This window comes from Bos indicus x Bos taurus, chromosome 12, assembly GCF_003369695.1.
Source record: "Bos indicus x Bos taurus breed Angus x Brahman F1 hybrid chromosome 12, Bos_hybrid_MaternalHap_v2.0, whole genome shotgun sequence".
NCBI classification, from domain to species: Eukaryota; Metazoa; Chordata; class Mammalia; order Artiodactyla; family Bovidae; genus Bos; species Bos indicus x Bos taurus.
In genome coordinates this window covers 71412723-71439160 of record NC_040087.1, presented here as the reverse complement: position 1 = coordinate 71439160, position 26438 = coordinate 71412723, and the positions used below count along the sequence as shown (strand labels likewise).

Genomic DNA, 26438 nt, shown 5'->3' with positions numbered 1-26438 from the left:
AGTGGAGTAATAATAAGAGAGAAAGAGTCTGGGTCCCAACACCGTGGAGGTTCACACTAGCCATGGGACTTATTATGGGGAAAGTTGTATCACCACAAAAAAGATATGTCCTAACCCCAGTTAGCTCAAAATGTGACTATATTTGGAAATAGGGTTGTTATAGGTGTAATCCATTAAGGTGAGATCACAGTGGAGTAGGGTGGGCCCTGAATCCAACAGGATTAGTGCCCTTATAAGAAGAGAGATGCAGAGACAGACACACTGGCAGAAAACAGGCAGATGATGATGGAGACAGAGGCTGGAGTGATGGCAATTACAAGCCTAGAAAAAACAAGGTTTGTCTGAAACCATTTAAGTTAACAGAGCTGACAAAGGAGTCCCCCTTATAGGATTTCGAGAGATCGTGGCCCTGCTGACACCTTGATTTCAGACTTTCAGCCTCCAGGTCTGTGAAATAATATACTTCTGTGATTTTAGGTCTTGTGGTTTGTGTTACTTTGTAAAGGCAGCCCCAGGAAGAGAATATAGATCCTTACAAGGACTCTTGTATGAGAGAAAAGCAAACTATCCTTGTAAGCAGCTTTAATATGGGCAATTCTAGGACCCAGATGCAAACCAATTCCCTACCAACACAGGGGCAACTGATAAAAGCTTCTGGGGATGTTTGAGAAAGAAAACATTTGAATAGGAACCTACTCCCCTAAAATCATAAACATCCTTCAAGTCTTTGACATTCTCACCTATCACACCACAGAGCTACAAATGTGATTGCAATCTTCCTCTCCAAAAAAACAATTGGCAAAAAGTGATCATGAAAACCTGCTTCTGTGCAGGAAAAAGAAAGCAGTACCCTTGCATTTCTCTCAAAGACCAGCAGTCAGGAGATAAGATCTTCTCATTTCCTCCTCCTCTCATCCAGGCTCACTGAGAACCTAACATGGGGCACAACTACTCCTCCCCGCCCTGAGCCCATGTCCAGCAGGGGGCGGAATGGATGGACGGTGGTCTGAGGACTCCTCTGCAGGCTCTCAATCACCACAACCTGAGTTCTGTCTCCACATCACCTCTCCCATCATCAGTCATGTAGCAGCTCTTGTCTGTTCTGCCACAGCTCATTCATCTCCCAATTTTCCTTTTCTCTTGAAGCAACATAATTTCAGAGTCTAACTTACTATTAATCATTTCAAATACTGATATAATATTCTTGGGTTTTTTCCCTGGTTCCTTCCCTGGCCCTCCCCAACTGCACTCCTTCCTGATCTCTTTACAACACCTCTGAGAATGATGCGGGGAACCAGTGGGAGGCACTCCGCCCATGGCAAAGGTCATGAGGAAGGAGGCTCGACATATGCAAAGGCGGGATTGAGCCTCAGGAGTCCCCCTGGAAATCCTCGAGCATCTACTCCCATAACCAGAGCCTGCCTACTTTACTACTTTGTGCTGTCACCTACACCTCTGACTTTACGGGGGGCTGTCCCCCACCACCTCTTTCGGAGAAGGAGTTAACTTAGAGCTCCAGTTAATAAAAACTCCTGGGTGTGACAAGAGTGTTTTAACTTACAAACTCCTCTGAAGGTTCTCTAGCCTGCCTGACAGGCTTGTCCAGCCACATGTGATTGCTCACAGCCCCCCAACCGTGAGAGGCATGAGATGCTTTAAACCTCCTAAAAACAGGTGCCTTAGAAAAGTTAGAAAACCATTAGTATAAGTATAATGGGCTGATTAGAAATTGTATTGGTGAAGGGTTTTTCATTTGTTGAGCTAATGTTTGTTGATAAGTCTCCACATCACCTGCCCTTACACACATTAATGAATATATAGAAGAAATAAGTATTAACCTTTGATATAAATCACGTTAGGCCTTAGGCCAAGTAAATTCTTTCCTTAACTAAAACCCACTACACCCTCACCCTATAGGAATGTAACTTTATTTGGGTGGCGTCTGTTTTAAGAATAATCACCCCTGGAGAAATAAGTGTCCTGGTTGACTGGCCGCTGTCACAAGGAGAGGATCATAAATTGTCAGCAGGCCCCCTGGCCAGAAGATGATGTAACACCCCTAAGACCTCTGTATACATTTGTATGAAGCACCTGACTTTGATAAAAGTCAGGACTGCTGACCCCGTGTGACTTTTGTATAACATCTCAGTGTGTAAAAGTAGACCATAGAAAATAAAGAATTGGGATCAGTTTCTCGAAATACTGGTCTCCCCATGTCGCTCTCTCAAACTATGGCTGAGTCTCCATCTGGAGTGCGGAACCCACCAAGCTTACTAATTTTGTCTGGTCTTCTAAGATCCGACCAGGGAGGCGTCAGTGTCTCCTCTCCTTCGGGAGAATGGAAGGACGCCTGCGGCCTACATAAGTGGTGCAAACTTCTTGTCTTGAAGTTTTATTGGTCTCCCACGTAAACCAAGCTACTCAGCCTCTTTTCTCCACTGAATTTTCCTACTGAGCTATCTTCATTCTATTACTCTTTACATCTCTAATTAATATCTAATTGAAGCTATTGTATCCTGATCCTCACCGACGCTGTCCCTGCTTCGAACTCCCTGGATCAGCCAGGGCTGGAGCCCGGCAGTCTACCATACTTAATATCCCCCAGTGATCCATAAGCACCTAAGTCCACACTCCCCAGGTGGCCTCTGTCTGGACACCCTGAGTACTAACCCACCCACCCTTCCAGTCCATCTCAAAAGCTAATCCTCCTGGGAACCTGTCAGGACATCACCAGCTGGCACTGTCCTCCCTATCTCTGAATCCCATGAGGGGTTCTCCTATATGTCACACAGGAGATATAGACACTACATCACTCACACACTTACAGACACTAGTTCCAACTCCAACAGAGACCGAGCCTTGTACAGAGTCAGCAAATCATGGGTAAGGGAAGGAATAGGTTACAGGGCTCTTCAAATCCATCCAACCTGCATTGCTACAGCTTTACATAGACTGAGCTAACACAGCAACAAGCAAAAACTTGTATGCATATATTGTACATCTTGTCTAGACAGAATCAAATACCAATTTCAGCTTAAATATGTTACCAAGACAAAAACTCAATATTTAGTGTGTGCATGTGTTCAGTTCAGTCACTCAGTCGTGTCCAACTCTTTGTGACCCCATGGACTACAGCACGCTAGGCTTCCCTGTCCATCACCAGTTCCTGAAGCTTGCTTAAACTCATGTCCATCGAGTCAGTGATACCAGACACCATCAGTGTGTACATAGTAGGACAGAACTTCCCAACACTTCTCCACAAATAATAGGTTGAGTGAGGAAAGATGTCACAATCTTCTAGGGGTTAAATGAGATTCCAGCACATAACCAGCTTGTAAAGGTGTCAGAAGTGCTGGCTGGATTTTTTTCTAGGACTCATGCTGATAAAAAAAAAAAAAAAGGCCAAAAATAAAATACAGATGATGTGCAGACCCAGAACAGATCATGTGGGGAAATATCAAAGTCATAACTTCAGCCAAAAAGATTGACTTCCCAGTGGCTGGTGGGGGAAAACCTAAGCAGTTTTGTGAATAATATAAACTTCAGAGACACATTTTACTGGATATGAAAGTCACTGAAGACTTATGGTGCTTTCAAGATATTTACAATCCTACTGGAGTCATTCAAAGATAAGAGCTTCAGTCCATTTTCCTTATTAAGATAAAATAGAGGGGTTTCTGGGGCCTATAAAGTCACAGTAAATCATTCATATTTTGTACATGGGAAAAATGACATTGAAAAGCACATGAAAACAAGAAGACACAACACTATGAAGACCATGTGTAGTTCTGCCCATGGGGATGGACCACCGCACCACATCCAAGATGGGCAGGGGTAGTGGGTTTCCTTCCTGGGGCTGCCAGACATGACCTGAGCAGAAATGCTGGATGATGAACCACCTAGTCTACTGAGCCCCAGGCTTCAGGAGGCTGTGGGGCAGCAGGGCTCAGTACCACACTGTGTTTTAAACTCTGCATGTCCACCACACCTCCAGCCCATCTGTGGTCAAATCTTGCCCAGTTCTGACCACCTGATCCGTAAACTCAGTTGACCTTTTCTTTCACTCCTGCGGCCCTTTTCGCCTTCTAGTTGGGCATCATCACATCTAAGTGAGAGGCAGGGAATGGAAGAAAATGATTATCTGATAATTGCTGCTACCTGTTAAATAACAGGACAGGAGGTTGAATCCAGCCAATGGCTGCTCAGTGAGGTGGGTCTTACAGCAAACACTGAGTATTTTTAAATGCTCTCAGAATCTAAAACTAAGTCCAGGCTAGTCATCTCCTCAGATTTGGTTCTCTCTTAACATTCCTTATCATCGTGAATCCAGGTGATTTTACAGCCTGAAAAACCAAAGCAGCCTGACACCCACCTCTCCCATCCCCGCCCCTAATACCCAACTCAAAATGTGCCCCTGAGCGGCTCTCAAATATGGCCAAGTCTCTCTATTTCACCCTAAACCAAACCACATGATCTCGTCCCTGGACCATGTACTGCACACACTTCTGACACACTCATCTCCCTGACTCTGCTCTGGGTCCCTAACACATATCATTGCCCTGTTCTCCAGGCTGCAGCCAGGCTGAGTTTTGAGATGATAAAAACCTTAATGTTTCCTGTAGGATCCTGTATGGGCCCCTCCTGAGGCCTCTAGCTCTCTACTCTGCAGCCTCAGACATTTCTGGTTACTCAAATGCACGGATCCCCCTTCTTATCCACAAAAGGCCTTTGTCACATGACCATCCCCAGGGAAATGTGAAGCATCAGCCTCCCATCTCCCACACCCCCACACATGGAATTCTCCAGGTAACTTGCTTAGCCTTCCCTGCTCAAACTTCTCAACACAACCTCCAAAACTATACCAGTGACTCTGACAAAGCACCTCATAGCCCCTTAGACTTTTCCTTCCAAGGACTATTGACACAGAAATGCACATCAGGTATCACTGTTTGATACTTTATTAACCTCCCACTTGATGAAACATAAATTGCAAGTAGGAAGGACTTCTCTGCAGTTGCTTACTTGCCACTGTATATACTCATCTGTACCATACTCAAGGCTGCACTAGACTTATTATTCTGTGGAATGATTGGATGAATAAATTCAAATTTGACCCACAAAAGTCAAGCATAAATCAAGACAGCTTTTTCCTCTCAACTGATTTTAGTTTTAAAAAGGTCCTGTTATCTTTTGCATTTGCTAAGGTACATTTTAGATTTCTTTCTACAACTAGGGTGATGTTTCCCAAACGTGATTTATTTTCAGGGACACAGGGACACTTACTAAAGACATAGGTAAGTTGGACCCCAGCAAAGGAATAGTGAATCAGAAACTCCAAGATGTGATAATTTAGTTTTAATAAGCACACCAGGTGATTCTCATGAACTAGAGACCTACATTCTTTATAGGGTTGTAAAACTAAATGGGTTGAAGAAGTTTCTATTACTAGGATGTAAAACAAAAAACAAAAAACTTCCAAGATTACTTCAACACACCATGGAGCAGTTTCCAATGCAAACAACCTCACCGCTCTTATTCTCAGCTATTTGCCCTGGCTTTACTGCAAACTACCATCAACAGACCTCTAAATTCCAAGACCACCTTCCAGCCACGAAGAGAAACTTTAGGTGTTTTTCCCAAGTCAAAGGTGTGTCCTTCATCAGGACACAAAGTAGCCTGACAAAGTCAGCACAAGGAAAATTCAAGGTTCTCCCCAGATCATAATTTTAATGTTACTGCACACAGCTACACAGGAATAAGTCTCAGGCCTTAGACATTGAGTTCATTTTAGTAGAAAAGAAGTAAAAAATCCACCCACGTATTTGAGCACAATTCTCTGAAAACCTTCTACAGGACCCCTTTCCCACTACACTCTCTGGTGCATCACATCATCCATCAGAGAATCAGAGTTATCACTGTCTCCACTTCAACCATGCTTAACGGTTAGGTATTTGCAGGATCCCAGACATGATGGAGCTGGAAAGTCCTTTCAGTTGCACATGTTCTGAGCATCTGCTATTTCTGAGAACTACGAAAATGAACAAGGCACTGTCTGTAAGAAGTCTGGAGTTCTGGGAAGGAAAGAAATCCATAAATACATGGCTTAGTGAGCACAACGTCATATCTGGGAGCTCAAAGGAAGATATGGGGATTCAAGAGGATGTGATGGTTAATTTTATTAGCCAGACACTTGGCAGACCAGCCCCCAGACACTTGCTCAAACACATATTACAGTGAAAGCATTTTTAGATGAGATCAACATTTAAATTAGTAGAGTCTGAGTAAACCAGATTATTTTTCATACGTGGGTGGGCCTCATCCAATTAGTCAAAGGTCTTAAGAGAAACTAGACTGACAAACTCCAAAGAGGAGGGAATTCTGTCTCAAGAGCACCTTCGGACTAGAGATGAATTTTAGCATAAAGCCTCATGTTATAAATCTTCTTTTATGATAGCCATCAAGACAATTTTTGTTAAACAAATAAGAGTGTTTCTAGTTTACTACAAGGCCCAGGAGCCAGGCCAGCAGGAGCTACATGAACACCTGGCTGTACAGGGTACAGCTAGCTCCTCTCTTTAGAGAGCAGGTCCACCAAGTCTAGTTGGGCTGGGTTCAGATACACAGATGTGTGCACAGAAGAAGCAGAAGATTCAGACCTATCCCCACTCTGGATAAGATTCAGTTCTCCTGATCTGACACTCCCATCAAGACCCAATGTTCCAGGGATGCCTATCTCTAATCTGCTCCCTCCTCTGTATTTCTCCAGCTTCTAGTGTAGACTGACCCACCCTGGGCCTTTATAGGGGCCCAGTCATGTCCTGTAACTGTTGTCTCAGTCAATCCAGCATTTATTTGATACCCATGATGTGTCCAGCATGGACCAGACACTACACTAAAGAACCACCAGAGACAGTCTGCTGTCAAGGGCTCAGAACACTCCCAGGGAGTCAGCATCACCCCACCTGACAAGAGGCTGCTGTGCACATAGATGGAAACCCCAGATCAATATCAACAAAAGTGCTGGGAGAGGGTCATGGGGCTGCTGGAGGCTCAGAAGCATTTACTTAAATCAAGGACAGAAGGGAAATCAATCCAAGAGGCTGAATAGAGTGAGCCAAGACCTCAAAGTAAGGATGCATATGGCAGGTCACAGGCAAACCCCTTTCCTCCTCCCCACCCCAGTCCCCATGTGCTGAGAAACAAACAGAGAGGCCAGTGGAGCACAGAGTTTACAACTTGATTCTTCAAAACACAGGGACTTCAAAGGTCTTCAGAGTAAGAAAAGATGATTAAAAAACATACTTAATGAGATAGTCCACATGACAGAAGGTACATAGACAGCAATGTAACAGTGGTTAAGAAACCAGGCTTTGGTCAGAATCCTACTTCTGTCATTTGCAAGCTGTGTGAGGATGGGTGAGCTATTTCAACTGATAAAGGAAGCTGTTTCCTTATCTGTAAAGCGGTGACACTAATGTTTACCACTCAATTGCTTTCCGGATTAAATGAGATGGCATGATGCATAAAGAGTTCAAGAGGGCCCAGACCACAAGTAGATCACTGGTAGCCACGATCAAAGACAGCAGCAGCAGCAGCAGTAATAACAAAACCACAATAGTACAACACACATATGAAGCTTCCATCTGGATATGTTAATGTGTCACTAAGAATGTCACTACAGTCCAAGGATTTTCCTAAATGTCTTATTTGAAGATGTGAAAGCCAGGAAAAAGGAATTTTTTAACAAGTTGCATGGACCAAGCCTTATAAGTGTTGCTAGAAGCCCCCATCAGAAAGAATGACAAACTCAGGGGACCAGAACTGACCCCATATGACTGATGTGTTTTATGGGAAATGGTTTTTTATAGCATAGAAACTTCATCACAGAAAAGATTGGCTTTTTTGACAAGACTCCAAAATAAAATATAATCACATGGAGAACTATCTAACTTCACTAGATATCTATTACTAGTTGCCCATCACTGTGGAGAAGTAGAAACAAGTCAGATTTTTCAAAAGCCTAGACACTCAAGCTCATGCCCAGGCTGACTCACAGAACCAGTTTATTTTCATTTTAGATTTATTCACAAACACATGAATAACTGATCACCTACTGTGTGCCAGACCCTTGTCTTGGAGATATAAATTATTTACCCCAGGCAATTTAGGGACAGCAGGGGAAAAAAACATAGGGGGTATGGTGGGAATCACAAATTTGAAGGGAAGAGTCCAGCTAGAGACAGAATTAAGCAGTGAAAAGAGGCAGAGAGGAAAAGGCAGATCCAAAAGCCAAGCTCAGAAATTAATAAGCAAACCACCTATGCAGGAAAGAACCCGTTTCCAACAGAGAACTAAGTAAATCTTCCTGCCCAAGGAAGAAGGAGCTCTCAGCAAGTTTTTTCCTTCCCAGCCCAGAGAGGAATCCTGTTCACTCCAGGACTGTGCACGCTGACTGTCTAGTCATTTGAGTTAGCACAGGAGAAGCAACCTGTTAGTTTCTCTTGTTTTTAGACATATTAATCACCCTGATGTCATCACTTGTATGTAGAGAGTCCTGTGTTGTTGCTACTGCTGCCAATAAATGAGCAGGGAACTTATGATATTTATAATATACTCTATCAAAGAAGAGAGGGGAGTACATAAGAGTTTGGAATGACTACCAGCTTTGGCACAGAGCTAAACCTCACCTAACTGGCACACAGTCACACAAAATAAAAGAAGGCATTTTATGTAATATACACCTACAACTTTAAAAAGTTATTTGTTCCCAAACCTTGATTCTTTGGATACTGATGATGGCCTCTGACACCTTCTCGATGGCCATGGGGAAGTAGAGGGTGCTCGTAAACCGCAGAGCCTCATACAGCATCACCACCACAAACACTTGGCTGGCTGTAATCACCTTTTCAAGAACCACATTGGTGACGAAGGTGACAAAAATCATGATTTTGGTTACAGCAAAAAATGATGCCAAATTCATTCCTCTAAGGTAGGAACTTTGCAAAATCTTGGAAATTTCCTTCCTGGAAAAGAGAGGAGAAAATAGATTTTAAAACATTCATCTACATCCAAGGCACGAATTCAAGTGCCCTGTGTGAGTGGCCCCTTTTGAGGGAGTGGGCACAGATAAACTATCCCTCACATCATGGAGACACTACACAGTGCGCACCCGGAGGTCTGCCCCCAAACCAGGACCACACTCTGCAGCAAGACTTCACTCTTCCAACTAAAAGAAGACTTAGAGTCACACTTTTTAAAACATTTTGGACCAGTGAGACTGGGTTTGAACATTCATTCAACAAGCATTCAAAACCACAAGTCCTGGGTCAGGCTCCGCACAGATGACAAAAGATACAGCCCATCACCTCCAGGAGCTCATGAACTTGTGGAGGAACAGAATAAGACACCCTAAGACTCTGACACACAAAGACATTAGACAGAGGCAGCCACAGAGCCCCCACAGGAGTTCAGAGCAGAGTTGTGTAACATGGAGCAGTGGAGTGAGAACAAGTTGCATGAATGTGGATCTTGAGAAGATAAGCTGAAGTCAGGGTTGGCAGAGTCCAGAGAATAAAGAAGATGAGAGTGTATTTCCATCAGAGGGAGGGCCCCCGCAAAGGTGCAAAGAAGTGACAGGGAGATAACAGAGAATTCTAAGTACCGTGTGCTGGAGTAAAACACTCATCAGATATTTAAATGAAAGATGTAGAAAAATACCGTAGATAAGAAAATGTAGAAAAGTATTCTACAAAGAAAACAACATAATGTTTTCATGGTTCTGTTTGGAATAAATAATAATGATTCATTGCCGGAAGCCAGTGAGGCATTCCACTCGTGACAAAGGTCATGAGGAAGGAGTCTCGGCATACGCAAAGGCGGGATCGAGCCTCAGGAGTTCCCCTGGATATTCTCGAGCATCTACCCCCAAAAACCAGAGTCTGCCTATTTTATTGCTTTGTGCTCTCATCTCTGACTTTACTAGGGGCTGTCCCCACCCCCCCCCCCCCCACCATCTCACTCTCTCTGTCAAGGAGTTAACTTACAGCTCCAATTAATAAAGTTCCTGGGCAATTAGGAGTGTTTAAATCCAAACCCCTCAGATAGCTCTCGCCTGACAAGTTTACCCGGACTCCTACAGCTATGCATATGATTGTTTACAGTCTCCCAGCCTCGAGAGGCATGGGAAGCTTAAGATATTCAAATAGCTTAGAGCCTCTCAGAGAGTTAGAAACTGCCAGAATAAAACTAGTAAAAGATTTCATTGATGAGCCAATGCTTGTTGCCAAGTTTCCACATCCCCTGTATTGTATCCTTGAATGTGTATTAATAAATATAGTTGGTATGTAGAAAAAATAAGTAGTGACCTTGGTGTTAGCAACTTTAGACCCTTAAGGTAGTAAATTCTTTCCTTTGTTGTAAACCCATTGCACCTCTGCCCTATAGGAATGCAATTTTATCTAACACCTTCGAAAGATGGCGCCAAAACTTAAAATAATTACTCTTAGAGAAAATAAGTCTTTGTCAAGAGTCATAAAATGTTAATAGGCCTTCTGGCCAGAAGATGATGTAAATCACCTAAACCATTTGTATACGATAAATTTGCAGGATAGAAACCCTGGTTTTTGATAAGGATCAAAGACTGCTGACTTTGCATCCCCTATTATCCTCTATGTGTAACTTAGGGTATAAAAGCCCCTGTTGAAAACAAAGCTATGGGCCTTGCTCACCAAAGCTTGGTCTCCCCATATCATTTTTCTCCTTAACTTCCAGCTGAGTCTCCATCTGGAGCGCGAATACCCTGGATCAGCCGGGGCTGAACCTTGGCAATTCATAAAGTTTTGCCTGATACAGTTACATCCAATCTCTATAATCTCGCCATTTGTGCTACAGCAAGCTATAGTTTTAGTTTGAATGTCATCATCTCAAATACGAGCATCTTCTGTAGAGAAGGAAATGGCAACCCACTCCAGTATTCTTGCCTAGAAAATCCCATGGTGAGGAGCCTGGCAGGCTATACTGCGTGGGGTCATAAAGAGACGGACACGATTTAGAGACTAAATAATGACAACAAGCCCATCCTGTACCCTGAATTGACAATAGGCAAAAGCCACCTGCTTCAAGAGAAGAGACAGAAAACCAGGTTCTGCCCAGGATCCTGAAGTTGTACAAAGCAGAGGACATTAGCTGGGGCATAGAGAGGAAACTGCCTCACACACAAGCTCCAATATAGGACAGATGTCATGGAGGGACAGAAAATACACCTGCTATCATCATCAGAAGAAAATGCTTTGGACTTTTCACCTAAAGACTGATTTCCAGCAATTACATACTCTTCTATCTGAAACACTTAACCACCATGTCTCTGTTCATGTTTCTATATTGGATATGAAAACAAAACTTACCTTGTGGAGTTCTTTTGTAATTGATTTCCATATGTGAAAGACCTTTACAGAGAGTGAAAAAGCTAAGGAATATCGTTAGGTAAAAATAAACATAAAAGACAGGGGAAAAAAATACTAACACCTTGAAATTACTGCTTTTGGGGGGTTTGTGGTACTAAGAAATACTTGGAAATTCATTTCTGTATAAGAAACATAAGCAAAGGAGAAAAAGAAAGATATAAGCATCTGAATGAAGAGTTCCAAAGAATAGCAAGGAGAGATAAGAAAGCCTTCCTCAGCGATCAATGTAAATAAATAGAGGAAAACAACAGAACAGAAAAGACTAGAGATCTCTTCAAGAAAATTAGAGATACCAAGGGAACATTTCATGCAAAGATGGGCTCGATAAAGGACAGAAATGGTATGAACATAACAGAAACAGAAGATATTAAGAAGAGGTGTCAAGAATACACAGAAGAACTGTACAAAAAAGATCTTCATGAACAAGATAATCACGATGGTGTGATCACTAACCTAGAGCCAGACATCATAGAATATGAAGTCAAGTGGGCCTTAGGAAGCATCACTACAAACAAAGCTAGTGGAGGTGATGGAATTCCAGCTGAGCTACCTCAAATCCTAAAAGATGATGCTGTGAAAGTACTGCACTCAATATGCCAGCAAATTTGGAAAAAGCAGCAGTGGCCACAGGACTGGAAAAGGTCAGTTTTCATTCCAATCCCAAAGAAAGTCAATGCCAAAGAATACTAAAACTACTGCACATTTGCACTCATCTCACACGCTAGTAAAGTAAAGCTCAAAATTCTCCAAGCCAGACTTCAGGAATATGTGAACCGTGAACTTCCAGATGTTCAAGCTGGTTTTAGAAAAGACAAAGGAACCAGAGATCAAATTCCCAACATCTGCTGGATCATTGAAAAAGCAAGAGAGTTCCAGAAAAACATCTATTTCTCTTATTGTCTATGCAAAAGCCTTTGACTGTGTGGATCACAATAAACTGTGGAAAATTCTGAAAGAGATGGGAATACCAGACCACCTGACCTGCCTCTTGAGAAACCTGTATGCAGGTCAGGAAGCAACAGTTAGAACTGGACATGGAACAACAGACTGGTTCCAAATAGGAAAACGAGTAGGTCAAGGCTGTATATTGTCACCCTGCTTATTTAACTTATATGCAGAGTACATCATGAGAAACTCTGGGCTGGAAGAAACACAAGCTGGAATCAAGATTGCCGGGAGAAATATCAATGATCTCAGATATGCAGATGACACCACCCTTATGGCAGAAAGTGAAGAGGAGCTAAAGACCCTCTTGATGAAAATGAAAGAGGAGAGTGAAAAGGTTGGCTTTATGCTCAACATTCAGAAAATTAAGATCATGGCATCTGGTCCCATCACTTCATGGGAAATAGATGGGGAAAAAGTGGAAACAGTGTCACACTTTTTGGGGGGCGGCTCCAAAATCACTGCAGATGGTGACTACAGCCATAAAATTAAAAGATGCTTACTCCTTGCAAGGAAAGTTATGACCATTTTAGATAGCATATTTAAAAGCAGAGACATTACTTTGCCAACAAAGGTCCATCTAGTCAAGGCTATGGTTTTACCAGTGGTCATGTATGGATGTGAGAGTTGGACTGTGAAGAAAGCTGAGCACCAAAGAATTGATGCTTTTAAACTGTGGTGTTGGAGAAGATTCTTGAGAGACCCTTGGACTGCAAGGGGATCCAACCAGTCCATTCTAAAGGAGATCAGTACTGGGTGTTCATTGGAAGGACTGATGCTAAAGCTGAAACTCCAGTATTTTGGCCACCTCATGCGAAGAGTTGACTCATTGGAAAAGACTCTGATGCTGGGAGGAATTGGGGACAGGAGGAGAAGGGGATGACAGAGGATGAGATGGCTGGATGGCATCACCAACTCTATGGACATGAGTTTGGGTAAACTCCTGGAGTTGGTGATGGACAGGAAGGCCTGGCTTGCTGCAATTCATGGGGTCACAAAGAGTCGGACATGACTGAGTGACTGAACTGTACTGAAGAAGCTTTATATAAATTTTTCCTTTATGAAGACAGTAAGTGAAAGAGCAGGTTAAAATGATGTCTCCCCATTCTACTTAAACTTTCTGCCACATGTTGGGGGTGGAGTGCATAGCATTTAAGTTCATCATAATGTGAAAAACTTGGTAAGACTTCGAAATTAATTCAGAAAAGTCATTTGTAGTAATGTAGGGGAACCTAGAACCTGTTATACAGAGTGAGGTAAGTCAGAAAGAGAAAAGCAAATATTAATGCATATATATGGAATCTAGAAAAATAGAACTGATGAACCTATTCACAGAGAATAAATGAAGATACAGATGCAGAGAACAATCTCAGAGACACAAAGTGGGAGGGAGAAGGTAGGACAAATTGAGAAAGTATTATTGATATGTATATGCTGTCATGTGTAAAATAGATAACTAGCAGGAAGCTGCTATATAACACAGGGAGTCTAGCCTGGTGCTTTGTGGTAACCTAGAGAGGTAGAATAGAGGTGCAAAGCAGAGATTCAAGAAGGTGGGGATAGATATACATATAATTATGACTGATTCACTTTGATGTATAGCAGAGACCACCGCAACACTGTAAAGTAATTATCCTCCAAAAATAATAAGTAAATTCAGTTAAAAATGTGGAGGGGAGTACAAAAGTATGGTGTGACATATACAAAAACTTACCTTCTCAATCTGGTAATAAGGTCTATAAGTGACTTTTCCCAAGCATATAGTTTTACTGATTTGATGCCACTTATAAATTCACTCATGGTCCTGATCCTGTCGTCTGTGAGAGCTGCAGTCTTACTCCTAAGGGGACAGACATGAGAGATGAGCCATAGTGATCACAAACTAACTTTCTGTGGCAGCAGCAGCAGGGGGCACAGGGAGGGACCAGAGATCAAATGATTCTCTACAGCTCTTCTGTGCTGACATCACAGGAAGGTACTATTCAAAGTACAAATGGAGAAAAAGACTTCTAGGAAGTCAACAACTCAGCCTCATTCAAAGACTAACTCAGAGAACTTGCAGTAACAGCCAAGGAAGACCTGAAGTGAGTCAGATAAAAACCATCTGCCCAAGAAGATGGTGGTTGAACAGGAAAGGCAGAAAGGAATCTAACAGGAAAACAGTGTCTGTGCTGTAATAAAATAGGAGTAAAATTCTGGGGAACAGAAAAGATGAGGCTGCTAATAACATTAGGAAAGGAGAACAAGCAAAACTTAAGACACCTTGTACCACTGGAACAGGGCCTCAAAGGATAAGGAACATCTCTCCACAGCAAGGAGAGGAAAGGGAATTTCAAGTAAAGAAAAATACCTCACATAAAGGTACATACAGACACAAAAGAACTCACCTAGCTTCAAACAACACGCCTTCACCACCTGACAATCTGGACAATGACCCACTTCCAACCCTCTGGAACCTGCCTCAGCTCTCACTCATCACCATTAGGCCCTTCATCACCAGTTACTTTTCTATCACATATGCTGCTGAGACTGAGACTTTATAAAAGTGAAAGTGAAGTCGCTCAGTCATGTCCAACTCTTTGCCACCCCATGGACTGTAGCCTATCACATTCCTCTGTCCATGAGATTTTTGAGGCAAGAGTATTGGAGTGGGTTACTATTTCCTTCTTCAGAGGATCTTCCTGACCCAGGGATCGAAGCTGAGTCTCCAGCATTGTAGGCAGATGCTTTACCATCTAAGCCACCAGAGAAGTCATAATAAAGACATAATTTGGCAAAATTCAACATTGATTTAAGACAGAAACCCTCCAGAAAGCAGGAATAGAAGGAACATACCTCAACATAATAAAAACTATATATGACAAACCCACAGCAAACATTATCCTCAATGGTGAAAAATTGAAAGCATTTCCCCTGAAGTCAGGAAAAAGACAAGGGTGCCCACTCTCACCACTACTATTCAACATAGTTTTGGAAGTTTTGGCCACAACAATCAGAGCAGAAAAAGAAATAAAAGGAATTCAGATTGGAAAAGAAGAAGTAAAATTCTCACTGTTTGCAGATGACATGATCCTCTACAGAGAAAACCCTAAAGACTCCACCAGAAAATTACTAGAGCTAATCAATGAATATAGTAAAGTCAAAGGATATAAAATTGACACACAGAAATCCCTTGTGTTCCTATATGCTAACAATGAGAAAACAGAAATTAAGGAAACAATTCCATTCACCATTGCAATGAAAAGAATAAAATACTTAGGAATATATATACCTAAAGAAACAAAAGACCTATATATAGAAAACTATAAAACACTGGTGAAAGAAATCAAAGAGAACACAATTAGATGGAGAAATATACCGTGTTCATGGATCAGAAAAATCAATATATTTAAAATGAGTATACTACCCAAAACCATCTAGATTCAATGCAATCCCTATCAAGCTACCAATGGTATTTTTCAGAGAACTAGAACTAATAATTTCACAATTTGTATGGAAATACAAAAAACCTCGAATAGCCAAAGCAATCTTGAGAAAGAAGAATGGAACTGGAGGAATCAACCTGCTTGACTTCCAGCTCTACTACAAAGCCACAGTCATCAAGAAAATATGGTACTGGTACAAAGACAGAAATATAGATTAATGGAACAAAATAGAAAGCCCAGAGATAAACCTATGCACCTATGGACACCTTATCTTTGACAAAGGAGGCAAGAATATACAATGGATTAAAGACAATCTCTTTAACAAGTGGTGCTGGGAAAACTGCTCAACCACTTGTAAAAGAATGAAATTAGAACGCTTTCTAACACCATACACAAAAATAAACTCAAAATGGATTAAAGATCTAAATGTAAGACCAGAAACTATAAAACTCCTAGAAGAAAACATAGGCAAAACACTCTCTGACATAAATCACAGCAGGATCCTCTATGACCCACCTCCCAGAATATTGGAAATAAAAGCAAAAATAAACAAATGGGACCTAACTAAACTTAAAAGCTTCTGCACAACAAAGGAAACCATAAGCAAGGTTAAAAGACAGCCTTCAGAATGGGAGAAAATAATAGCAAACGAAGCAATTAAAGAATTAATCTCAAAAATATACAAGCAACTCCTGCAGCTCAATTCCAGAAAAATAGAAGACCCAATCAAAAAGTGGGCCAAAGAACTAAACAGACATTTCTCCGAAGAAGACATATAGATGGCTAACACATGAAAAGATGCTCAACATCACTCATTATCAGAGAAATGCAAATCAAAACCACAATGAGGTACGATTTCACACCAGTAAGAATGGCTATGATCCAAAAGTCTACAAGCAATAAATGCTGGAGAGGGTGTGGAGAAAAGGGAACCCTCTTACACTGTTGGTGGAAATGCAAACTAGTACAGTCACTGTGGAGAACGGTGTGGAGATTCCTTTAAAACCTGGAAATAGAACTGCCATATGACCCAGAAATCCCACCGCTGGGCATACACACCAAGGAAACCAGAATTGAAAGAGACACGTGTACCCCAATGTTCATCGCAGCACTGTTTATAATAGCCTGGACATGGAACCAACCTAGATGTCCATCAGCAGATGAATGGATAAGAAAGCTGTGGTACAGATACACAATGGGATATTACTCAGCCATTAAAAAGAATACATTTGAATCAGTTCTAATAAGGTGGATGAAACTGGAGCCTATTATACAGAATGAAGTGAGCCAGAAAGAAAAACACCAATACAATATATTAACACATATATATGGAATTTAGAAAGAATGTAATGATAACCTTGTATGCGAGGCAGCAAAAGAGACACAGATGTATAGAACAATCTTTTGGACTCTGTGGGAGAGGGCAATGGTGGGATTATATGGGAGAATGGCATTGAAACATGTAAATTATCATATGTGAAACAAATCGCCAGTCCAGGTTCAATGCATGATACAGGGTGCTCGGGGCTGGTGCACTGGGATGACCTTGAGGGATGGGATGGGGAAGGAGGTGGGAGGGGGGTTCATGATGGGGAACTCATGTACACCCATGGTGGATTCAAGTAAATGTATGGCAAAACCAATATAATATTGTGATGTAAAATAAATTAATTAAAGAAAAATAAAGACATAATTAATCAAGACTGGTGATGGTCCCAAGATGGCAAAGGAATAGGATGGGGAGACCACTTTCCTCCGACAAATTCATCAAAAGATCATTTGCATGCCAAGCAACTTCCACAAAACAACTTCTAAATGCTAGTGGAGGACACCAGGCAGCCAGAAAGGCAGCCTATTCTCTTTGAAAAGAGGTAGGACAAAATATAAAAGCCAAAAAGAGAGACAAAAAGAGTTAGGGATTCCTGGGGAGGGAGTTGTGCAGGAGGAGAAGTTTCCATACAGTAGGAAATCCTCTCACAGGCAGGTCTGTGGGGAGTTTTGGAATCTCAGATGGCAACATAACCAGGAGGAAAACACACACACACAGAATATGCACCTAACCGCAGCTGCCAGTGGAGAAGTAGCCCAGACACTCTCATCCACTACCAACAAGTGTGGACTGGACAGGGAGGCACAGGCTGCATAATCAGTGCTTAGGATAAGGACTGGGCCTCAATGCCCTGAGGACAATCTGAAGGAGTTAACATGAGATAGAAACCCAAACTGTGGGATTGCCAGAGAGAACAAAAAAAAAGAGAGAACTTTCCCATGAAAGGCTCTAACGCACAGCCTGGCCTACGCACAGAACAAACGATTAAGCTAACACCAAAGAAGACCTAACCAGCCCCGCAGCCCTCCCCAGCTCCCCAGAGGCAGAGACGCAGGTGTGCGACAACCAGAGCTGCAGGGCAAGGGGCTGCTGCAATATCCGCCCCAGGGACCGGCATCCTCCACCAAACTGTAAGCAGGCTCCCAGTTGCTAACCACGTCCTCCTGGGATCCTGGACAGTTGACACCTGCCAGGAGTGTCACAGCCTGAGATCAGCTCCCCAGAGGAGACACACCTCCCACATGGCACACCTGAGATGGTGCTCCTGCGGCACACCCGGGACACCAACCGGCCAGGACCTGAGAGGTGATTAAGACACATGGCCCACCTGGGACAGTGCACTCGCCAAGAACCTGGTCACCTGAGCTGCTTGGACCTGGGAAGGGCACAAAATGCACACCCAACCGACTCTGTGCCCTTGTGGAGTACCCAAGAACCTGAGCAGCTTAGACCTGGGAAGTTCCCGAAAAGGAAGACCCACTTTGGACAGTACCCCTGCAGAGCACCCTATAGCCTGAGCAGAATAGACCCAGGAAGCACATGTCACCTTGAGCTTTGGCAAACCCAGTGTGGTCCTTACACTGTGAACATTCTCCACATATGCCAGAGAAATCTGTTTGCATTGTCCCTCCCTCCCCACAACACAACTGAACAAGTGAGCCTAAATAAGTGACCACCTTTGCCCCCTTGTGTCAGGATGGAAATTAGACACTGAAGAGACTTGCAAACAGAGGAAGCCAAAATAAGCAAAGAAGAGGGAACGTCTCTGGAAGTAACAGGTGCAACAGATTAAAACCCTGTAGTTAACATTGACTAAGCATTGGAGGGGGCCGATAGACCTTGAGAAGAAGTACAAGCTGGAGCAAGGAACTATCTGAAACTGAACTGACCCCACACTGCCCACAACAGCTCCAGAGAAATTCCTATATATATTTTTATTATTATCACTTTTTAATTTTTTAATTTAAGTTCCTTATTACTCCATTTTCATTTTTATAACCTATTATCTTGCAAAAAAGACCCTATTTTTAAAGCAACTTCACATATATATTTTTCATAATTTTGTGATTGATTTTGTTTTATAATTTTAATATTGTATTCCTGAGAGTCTAACCTCTACTCTAGATTTTTAATCTTTGCTTTTTGGTATTTGTTTTCAATTTTGTACCTTTAGGAATATAATCTTCAGTACCCATTTTCACTTAAGTGTGTGAAATTGCTGGCTGGCTTTATTGCTGTCTCCCTTTTTGACTCTCCTTTTTCTCCCCGAGTTCACCTATATCTCCTCCCTCTCCTTTCTCTTCTCTACTTTGTGAATGCCTCTGGGTGTTCTGGGCTGTGGAGAACACTTAGGGAATTGATTACTGGCTAGATTGCTCTTTCCCTTTTTGAGTTCCTCTCTTTTCCTCCTGGTCACCTCTATCTCCCTTCTCCCTCTTCTCCATGTAAGTCTGTGAACCTCTCTTGGTGTCCCTCACTGTGGAGAATTGTTTCACCATTAACCTAGATGTTTTATCATCTGTGTTATATGGATGGAAAAGTCTTGAGGCTATTGTTAGAATAAGACTGAAAACCAGAGGGAGAAGGTTTAACTCCAAAACTTGAGAACATCAGGGAACTCCTGATTCCATGGAATATTAATAGACAAGAGCTCACTCAAAAGGATACATTCCTACACTGAAACCAGCTCCACCCAAGAGTTAACAAGTTCCAGAGCAAGCTATACCATGCTAATTCTCCAGTAAAGCAGGAACACAGCCCTGAGCATTAAAAGACAGGCTTCTCAAAGCCATGCCAAACCCATAGACACCCCAAAACTCACTACTGGACACTTCATGGCACTTCAGAGAAAAGAGATCCATTTCCACCCACCAGAACACAGACACAAGCTCCCCTAACCAGGAAACCTTGACAAACCACTAGTCCAACCCCACCCACAGGGAGAAGGCTCCACAATACAGAGGAACCATGAACTGCCAGCAAACAGAAAGGGCACCCCAAACACAGCAATCTAGACAAAAAGAAGAGGCAGAGACATATTCAGCAGGTAAAGCAATGTGATAAATGCCCACAAAATCAAACAAAATAGGAGGATATAGGGAGTCTACCTGAAAAAGAATTCAGAACGATAGTAAAGATGATCCAAAATCTTGAAAACAAAATGGAGTTACAGATAAATAGACTAGAGACAAGGATTGAGAAGATGCAAGAAATGTTTAACAAGGACCTAGAAGAGATAAAGAAGAGTCAATCAATAATGAATAATGCAATAACTGAGATCAAAAGGCCTCTGGAGGGAACGAACAGTAGAATAATTGAGGCAGAAGATAGGATAAGTCAGATGGAAGATAGAATGGTGAAAATAAATGAAGCAGAGAGGAAAAAAGAAAAAGAATTAAAAGAACTGAGGACAACCTCAGAGACCTCTGGGACAATGTAAAATGTCCCAACATTCAAATCATAGGAATCCCAGAAGAAGAAGATGAAAAGAAAGGGCATGAGAAAATTTGAGGAGATAATAGTTGAAAACTTCCCTAAAGTGGGGAAGGAAATAGCCACCAAAGTCCAAGAAACCCAGAGAGTGCCAAACAGGATAAACCCAAGGTGAAACACCCCAAGACACATATTAATCAAACTAACAAAGATCAAACACAAAGAGAAAATATTTAAAGAAGCAAGGGAAAAGCAACAAATAATCCACAAGGAGATCCCCATAAGGATAACAGCTGACCTTTCAATAGAAACTCTTCAGGACAGAAAGGAATGGCAGGACATAGTTAAAGTGATGAAAGAGAAAAAACCTACAACCCAGATTACTGTACCAAGCAAGCATCTTATTCAAATATGAAGGAGAAATCAAAAGCTTTACAGACAAGCAAAAGCTGAGAGAATTCAGCACCACCAAACCAGATCTTCAACAAACGCTAAAGGATCTTCTCTAGACAGGAAACACAGAAAAGGTTTATAAACTCAAACCCAAAACAACAAAATAAATGGCAACAGGTTCATAATTATCAATTACCTTAAATGTAAATGGGTTTAATGCCCCAATCAAAAGACAAAGACTGGCTGAAAGAATTAAAAACAAACCCCTATATATGCTGTCTACAAGAGACCCACCTCAAACCAAGGGACACATACAGACTAAACGTGAAGGGCTGGAAAAGGTATTTCATGCAAATGGAGACCAAAAGAAAGGAGAAGTAGCAATACTCATATCAGATAAAATAGATTTTGAAAGAAAGGCTCTGAAAAGAGACAAAGAAGAACACTACATAATGGTCAAAAGACCAATCCAAGAAGAAGATATAACAATTATAAATATATATGCACCCAACAAGGGCTTCCCTCATAGCTCAGTTTCTTCCTGCAGTGGAGGAGACCCTGATTTGATTCCTGAGTCAGGAAGATCCTCTAGAGAAGGGACAGGCTACCCACTCCAGTATTCTTGGCTTTTCCTTGCGGTTCAGCTAGTAAAGAATCTGACTGCAATATGGGAGACCCCGGTTCAATTCCTGGGTCGGGCAGATCCACTGGAGAAGGGATAGGAGACCCACTCCAGTATTCTTGGGCTTCCCTTGTGGCTCAGCTGGTAAAGAATCTGCCTGCAACGTGGGAGACCTGGGTCAATCCCTGGGATGGGAAAATCCCCTGGAGAAGGGAAAGGTTACCCACTCCTGTATTCTGGCCTGGAGAATTCCATGGACTATAAAGTCTATGGGGTTGCAAAGAGTCAGACACCTCTGAGTGACTTTCACTTTCACTTTCATATACCCAACATTGGAGCACCTCAATACATAAGGCAAATGCTAATAAGTTTGAAAGGGGAAATTAACAGTAATACAATAATAGTGGGAAAATTTAGTACCCCACTCACACCTATGGATAGCTCAACCAAACAGAAAATTAGCAAGGAAACGCAAACTTTAAATGATACAATGAACCAGTTAGACCTAATTGATATCTATAGGACATTTCACCCAAAACAATGAATTTTACCATTTTCTCAAGTGCACATGGAACATTCACCAGGATAGACCACATACTACACATCCTGGGCTGTAAATCTAGCCTTAGTAAATTAAAAAAAAAAAAAAAATTGAAATCATTTCAAGCATCTTTTTGGATCACAACGTGGTAAGATTAGATGTCATCTAGAGAAAAAAAACTATTAAAAATACAAACATATGGAGGCTAAACAACATGCTTCTGAATAACCAGAAAATCATGTAAGAAATCAAAAAGGAAATCAAAATATGCATAAAAACAGATGAAAATGAAAACCCAACAACTCAAAACCTATGGGATTCAGTAAAAAGCAGTGCTAAGACAAAGGTTCATAGCAATACATACTTACCTCAAGAAACAAGAGAAAAATCAAATACATAACCTATCTTTACACCTAAACCAACTAGGAAAAAGAAACAAATGAAGAACCCCAGGGTTAGTTGAAGGAAAGAAATCATAAAAATTAGAGCAGAAATTAATGAAAAAGAAACAAAGGAGACTATAGCAAAAATCAACAGAACTAAAAGCTGGTTCCTTGAGAAGGTAAATAAAATAGGCAAATCATTAGCCAGACTCATCAAGGAAAAAAATGGAGAAGAATCAAATCAACAATATTATAAATGAAAATGGAGAAATCACAACAGACAACACAGAAATTCAAAGGCTCATAAGAGACTAGTATCAGCAACTACATACAAATAAAATGGCCAACTTGGAAGATATGGATGAATTCTTAGGAAAGTACAACCTTCCAAAACTGAACAAGGAAGAAATAGAAAATCTTAACAGACCAATCACAAACATGAAAATCAGAACTGTAATCAAAAATCTTTCAACAAACAAAAGCCCAGGACCTGATGGCTTCACAGGTGAATTCTACCAAAAATTTTAACACCTATCCTACTCAAACTCTTCCAGGAAATTGCAGAGGAAGGGAAACTCCCAAACTCATTCTATGAGGCCACCATCACCCTAATACCAAAACCAAACAAAGATGCCACAAAAAAAGAAAACTACAGGCCAATATCACTGATGAACATAGATGTAAAAATTCTCAAAACTCTAGCAAAGATGATCCAACAACATATTAAAAAGATCATATATCATGACCAAGTGGGCTTTACCCCAGGGATGCAAGGATTCATTGATATTTGCAGATCAATGTGATACAGCACGTTAACAAATTGAAAGATAAAAATCATATGATTATCTCAATAGATGAAGAGAAAGCCTTTGACAAAATTCAACATCCATTTATGATAAAAACCCTTCAGAAAGCAGGCATAGAAGGAACATACCTCAACATAATAAAAACCATATATGATAAACCCACAGCAAACATTATCCTCAATGGTGAAAAACTGACAGCATTTCCCCTAAAGTCAGGAATAAGACAAGGGTGCCCACTCTCACCACTATTATTCAATTTAGTTTTGGAAGTTTTGGCCACAGCATTCAGAAAAGAAAAAGAAATACAAGGAATACAGATTGGAAAAGAAGCAAAACTCTCACTATTTGCAGATGACATGATCCTCTACATAGAAAACCCTAAAGACTCCACCAGAAAATTACAAGAGTTAATAATGAGTATAGTAAAGCTGCAGTATATAAAATTAATACACAGAAATCACTTGCATTCCTATACACTAACAATGAGATAAAAGAAAGAGAAATTAAGGAAACAATTTCATTCACCACTGCAATGAAAAGAATAAAATACTTAGAAATAAGTCTACATAAAGAAACAAAAGGCCTATATATAAAAAACTATAAAACACTGATGAAACAAATCAAAGATGACATAAATAGATGGAGAAATATACCATGTTCATGGATTGGAAGAATCAATATAGTGAAAATGAGTATACTAACCAAAGCAATCTATAGATTCAATGCAATCCCTATCAAGCTACCATCAGTATTTTTCAGAGAACTAGAACAAATAATTTCACAATTTATATGGAAATATAACAAACTTTGACTAGCCAAAGCAATCTTGAGAAAGAAGAATGCAACTGGAGGACTCAACCTGCCTGACTTCAGGCTCTACTACAAAGCTACAGTCATCAAGACAGTATGGTACTGGCACAAAGACAGAAATATAAATTGATGGAACAAAACAGAAAGTCCAGAGATAAATCCACACACCTATGGATACCTTATCTTTGACAAAGAAGGCAAGAATATGCAATGGAGAAAAGATAATCTCCTTAACAAGTTTTGCTGGGAAAACAGGTCAACTGACTGTAAAAGAATGAAATTAGAACACTTTCTAACACCATACACAAAAATAAACTCAAAATGGAGGAAAGATCTAAATGTAAGACCAGAAAATATAAAACTCCTAGACAAAAACATAGGCAAAACACTCTGACATAAATCACAGAAAGATCTTCTATGACCCACCTCCCAGAGTAATGGAAATAAAAGCAAAAATAAACAAATGGGAACTAGTTAAACTTAAAAGCTCTTTTACAATGAAGGAAACTATAAACAAGATGAAAAGACAGCCTTCAGAATGGGAGAAATAGTAGTGAACAAAGCAACGGACAAAGAATTAAGCTTAAAAATATACAACCTGCTCATGCAGCTCAATAATGGAAAAATAAATGACCCAATCCAAAAATGGGCCAAAGAACTAAACAGACATTTTTCCAAAGAAGACATACAGAGGGCTAACATATGAAAAGATTCTCAACATCACTCATTATCAGAGAAATGCAAATCAAAACCACAATGAGGTACCATCTCATGATGGTCAGAATGACTGCTATCAAAAAGTCTACAAACAATAAATTCTGGAGAGGGTGTGGAGAAAAGGGAACCCTCTTACACTGTTTGTGGGAATGCAAACTAGTACAACCACTCTGGAGAACAGTGTGGAGATTCCTTAAAAAAACTGGAAATAGAACTGCCATATGACCCTCCAATCCCACTGCTGGGCATATACACTGAGGAAACCAGAATTGAAAGAGACATGTGTATGCCAGTGTTTATCGCAGCACTGTTTACAATAGCTAGGACATGGAAGCAACCTAGATATCCATCAGCAGATGAATGGATAAGAAAGTTGTGGTACATACACACAATAGAATATCACTCAGCAATTAAAAAGAACACATTTGAATCAGTTTTAATGAGGTGGATGAAACTGGAGCCTATTATACAAAGTGAAGTAAGTCAGAAAGAAAAACATCAATACAGTTTATTAATGCATATATATGGACTTTAGAAAGATGGTAACAATGACCCCATATGTGACACAGAAAAACAGACACAGATATAAAGAACAGACTTTTTGACTCTGTGGGAGAAGCTGAGGGTGGGACAATTTGAGAGAACAGCATTGAAACATGTATATTGTTATATGTGAAATAGATGACCAGTTCAAGTTCGATGAATGAAACAGGGCACTCAAAGCTGGTGCACTGGGACAACCCAGAGGGATGGGATGGGGAGGGAGTTGAGAGGGGTGTTCAGGATGGGGGCACATATATACACATGGCTGATTCATGTCAATATATGGCAAAAATCACCACAATATTGTAATTAGCCTCCAATTAAAATAAATAGGTTGATTTAAAAAATTAATCAAAACTGACTTTGTCCTTGGACACTTATAAATTAATGGAAACATTGAATTAAAAATAAGACATGAATATACATACTGGAAAAATCACTCTAACCCAAGCTTAATAAAAATACATGCAGCTAAGATAGAGCCTGTAAGATTATTACTATTTAATAATGTTTAAATAACTTCAATATAGGTACATTGTGCTCAAGGATACTCTACATATTCAGGTACAGTGCTGGGAGGGTCTGGAAAATCCCATAACTTTTCCTGCTTCAAGATTATCCTTCAGCTTAAAGCTGGAGCCACCACTGGCTAAACTAAGCCTGAAGGGTCTACAACACACACAAAGAAAAGATCAGAGAAGGCACCTTGTTTTTTAAACAAAAGCATCCAACAGATTGTAGTTGTCACCAAATATATGTTACCTATTTTTAAAACCAGTGTTTCACTTACCTGAGTGATGAAAACCACATCCCAAAGCAGCTTTGCAACAACAGAAGGAAAATGAGAACCGCCATCCCAGCAAGACACGATATTCCTGTTTCCATCCAGAGCAGGGCAGTCACTGCAATTGCCTGCAGTGGCCCCACCCACAGATAGTGCAAGAACATCATTACCTTAAAGAAAAAGATAAGCCTTCTTAGGATATTATAAAAAACAACACAAGTAAGGACACAGTATAGAAATAATAT

The 26438-nt window shown here is 40.9% G+C and overlaps 1 protein-coding gene across 1 annotated transcript in view; it reads right to left on the bottom strand.

Annotated features, from left to right (window-relative positions):
* Positions 1-26438, bottom strand: part of LOC113902126 (multidrug resistance-associated protein 4-like) — a 205451-nt gene that overhangs the window by 156364 nt on the left and 22649 nt on the right. Inside the window, exons 6-8 of the mRNA XM_027557081.1 lie at positions 26200-26363; positions 14122-14247; positions 8774-9023 (exon numbers count right to left, since the gene is read on the bottom strand). Of these exons, the coding sequence (XP_027412882.1) occupies positions 8774-9023; positions 14122-14247; positions 26200-26363 (540 nt within the window). The remainder of the gene's footprint in view (positions 1-8773; positions 9024-14121; positions 14248-26199; positions 26364-26438) is intronic.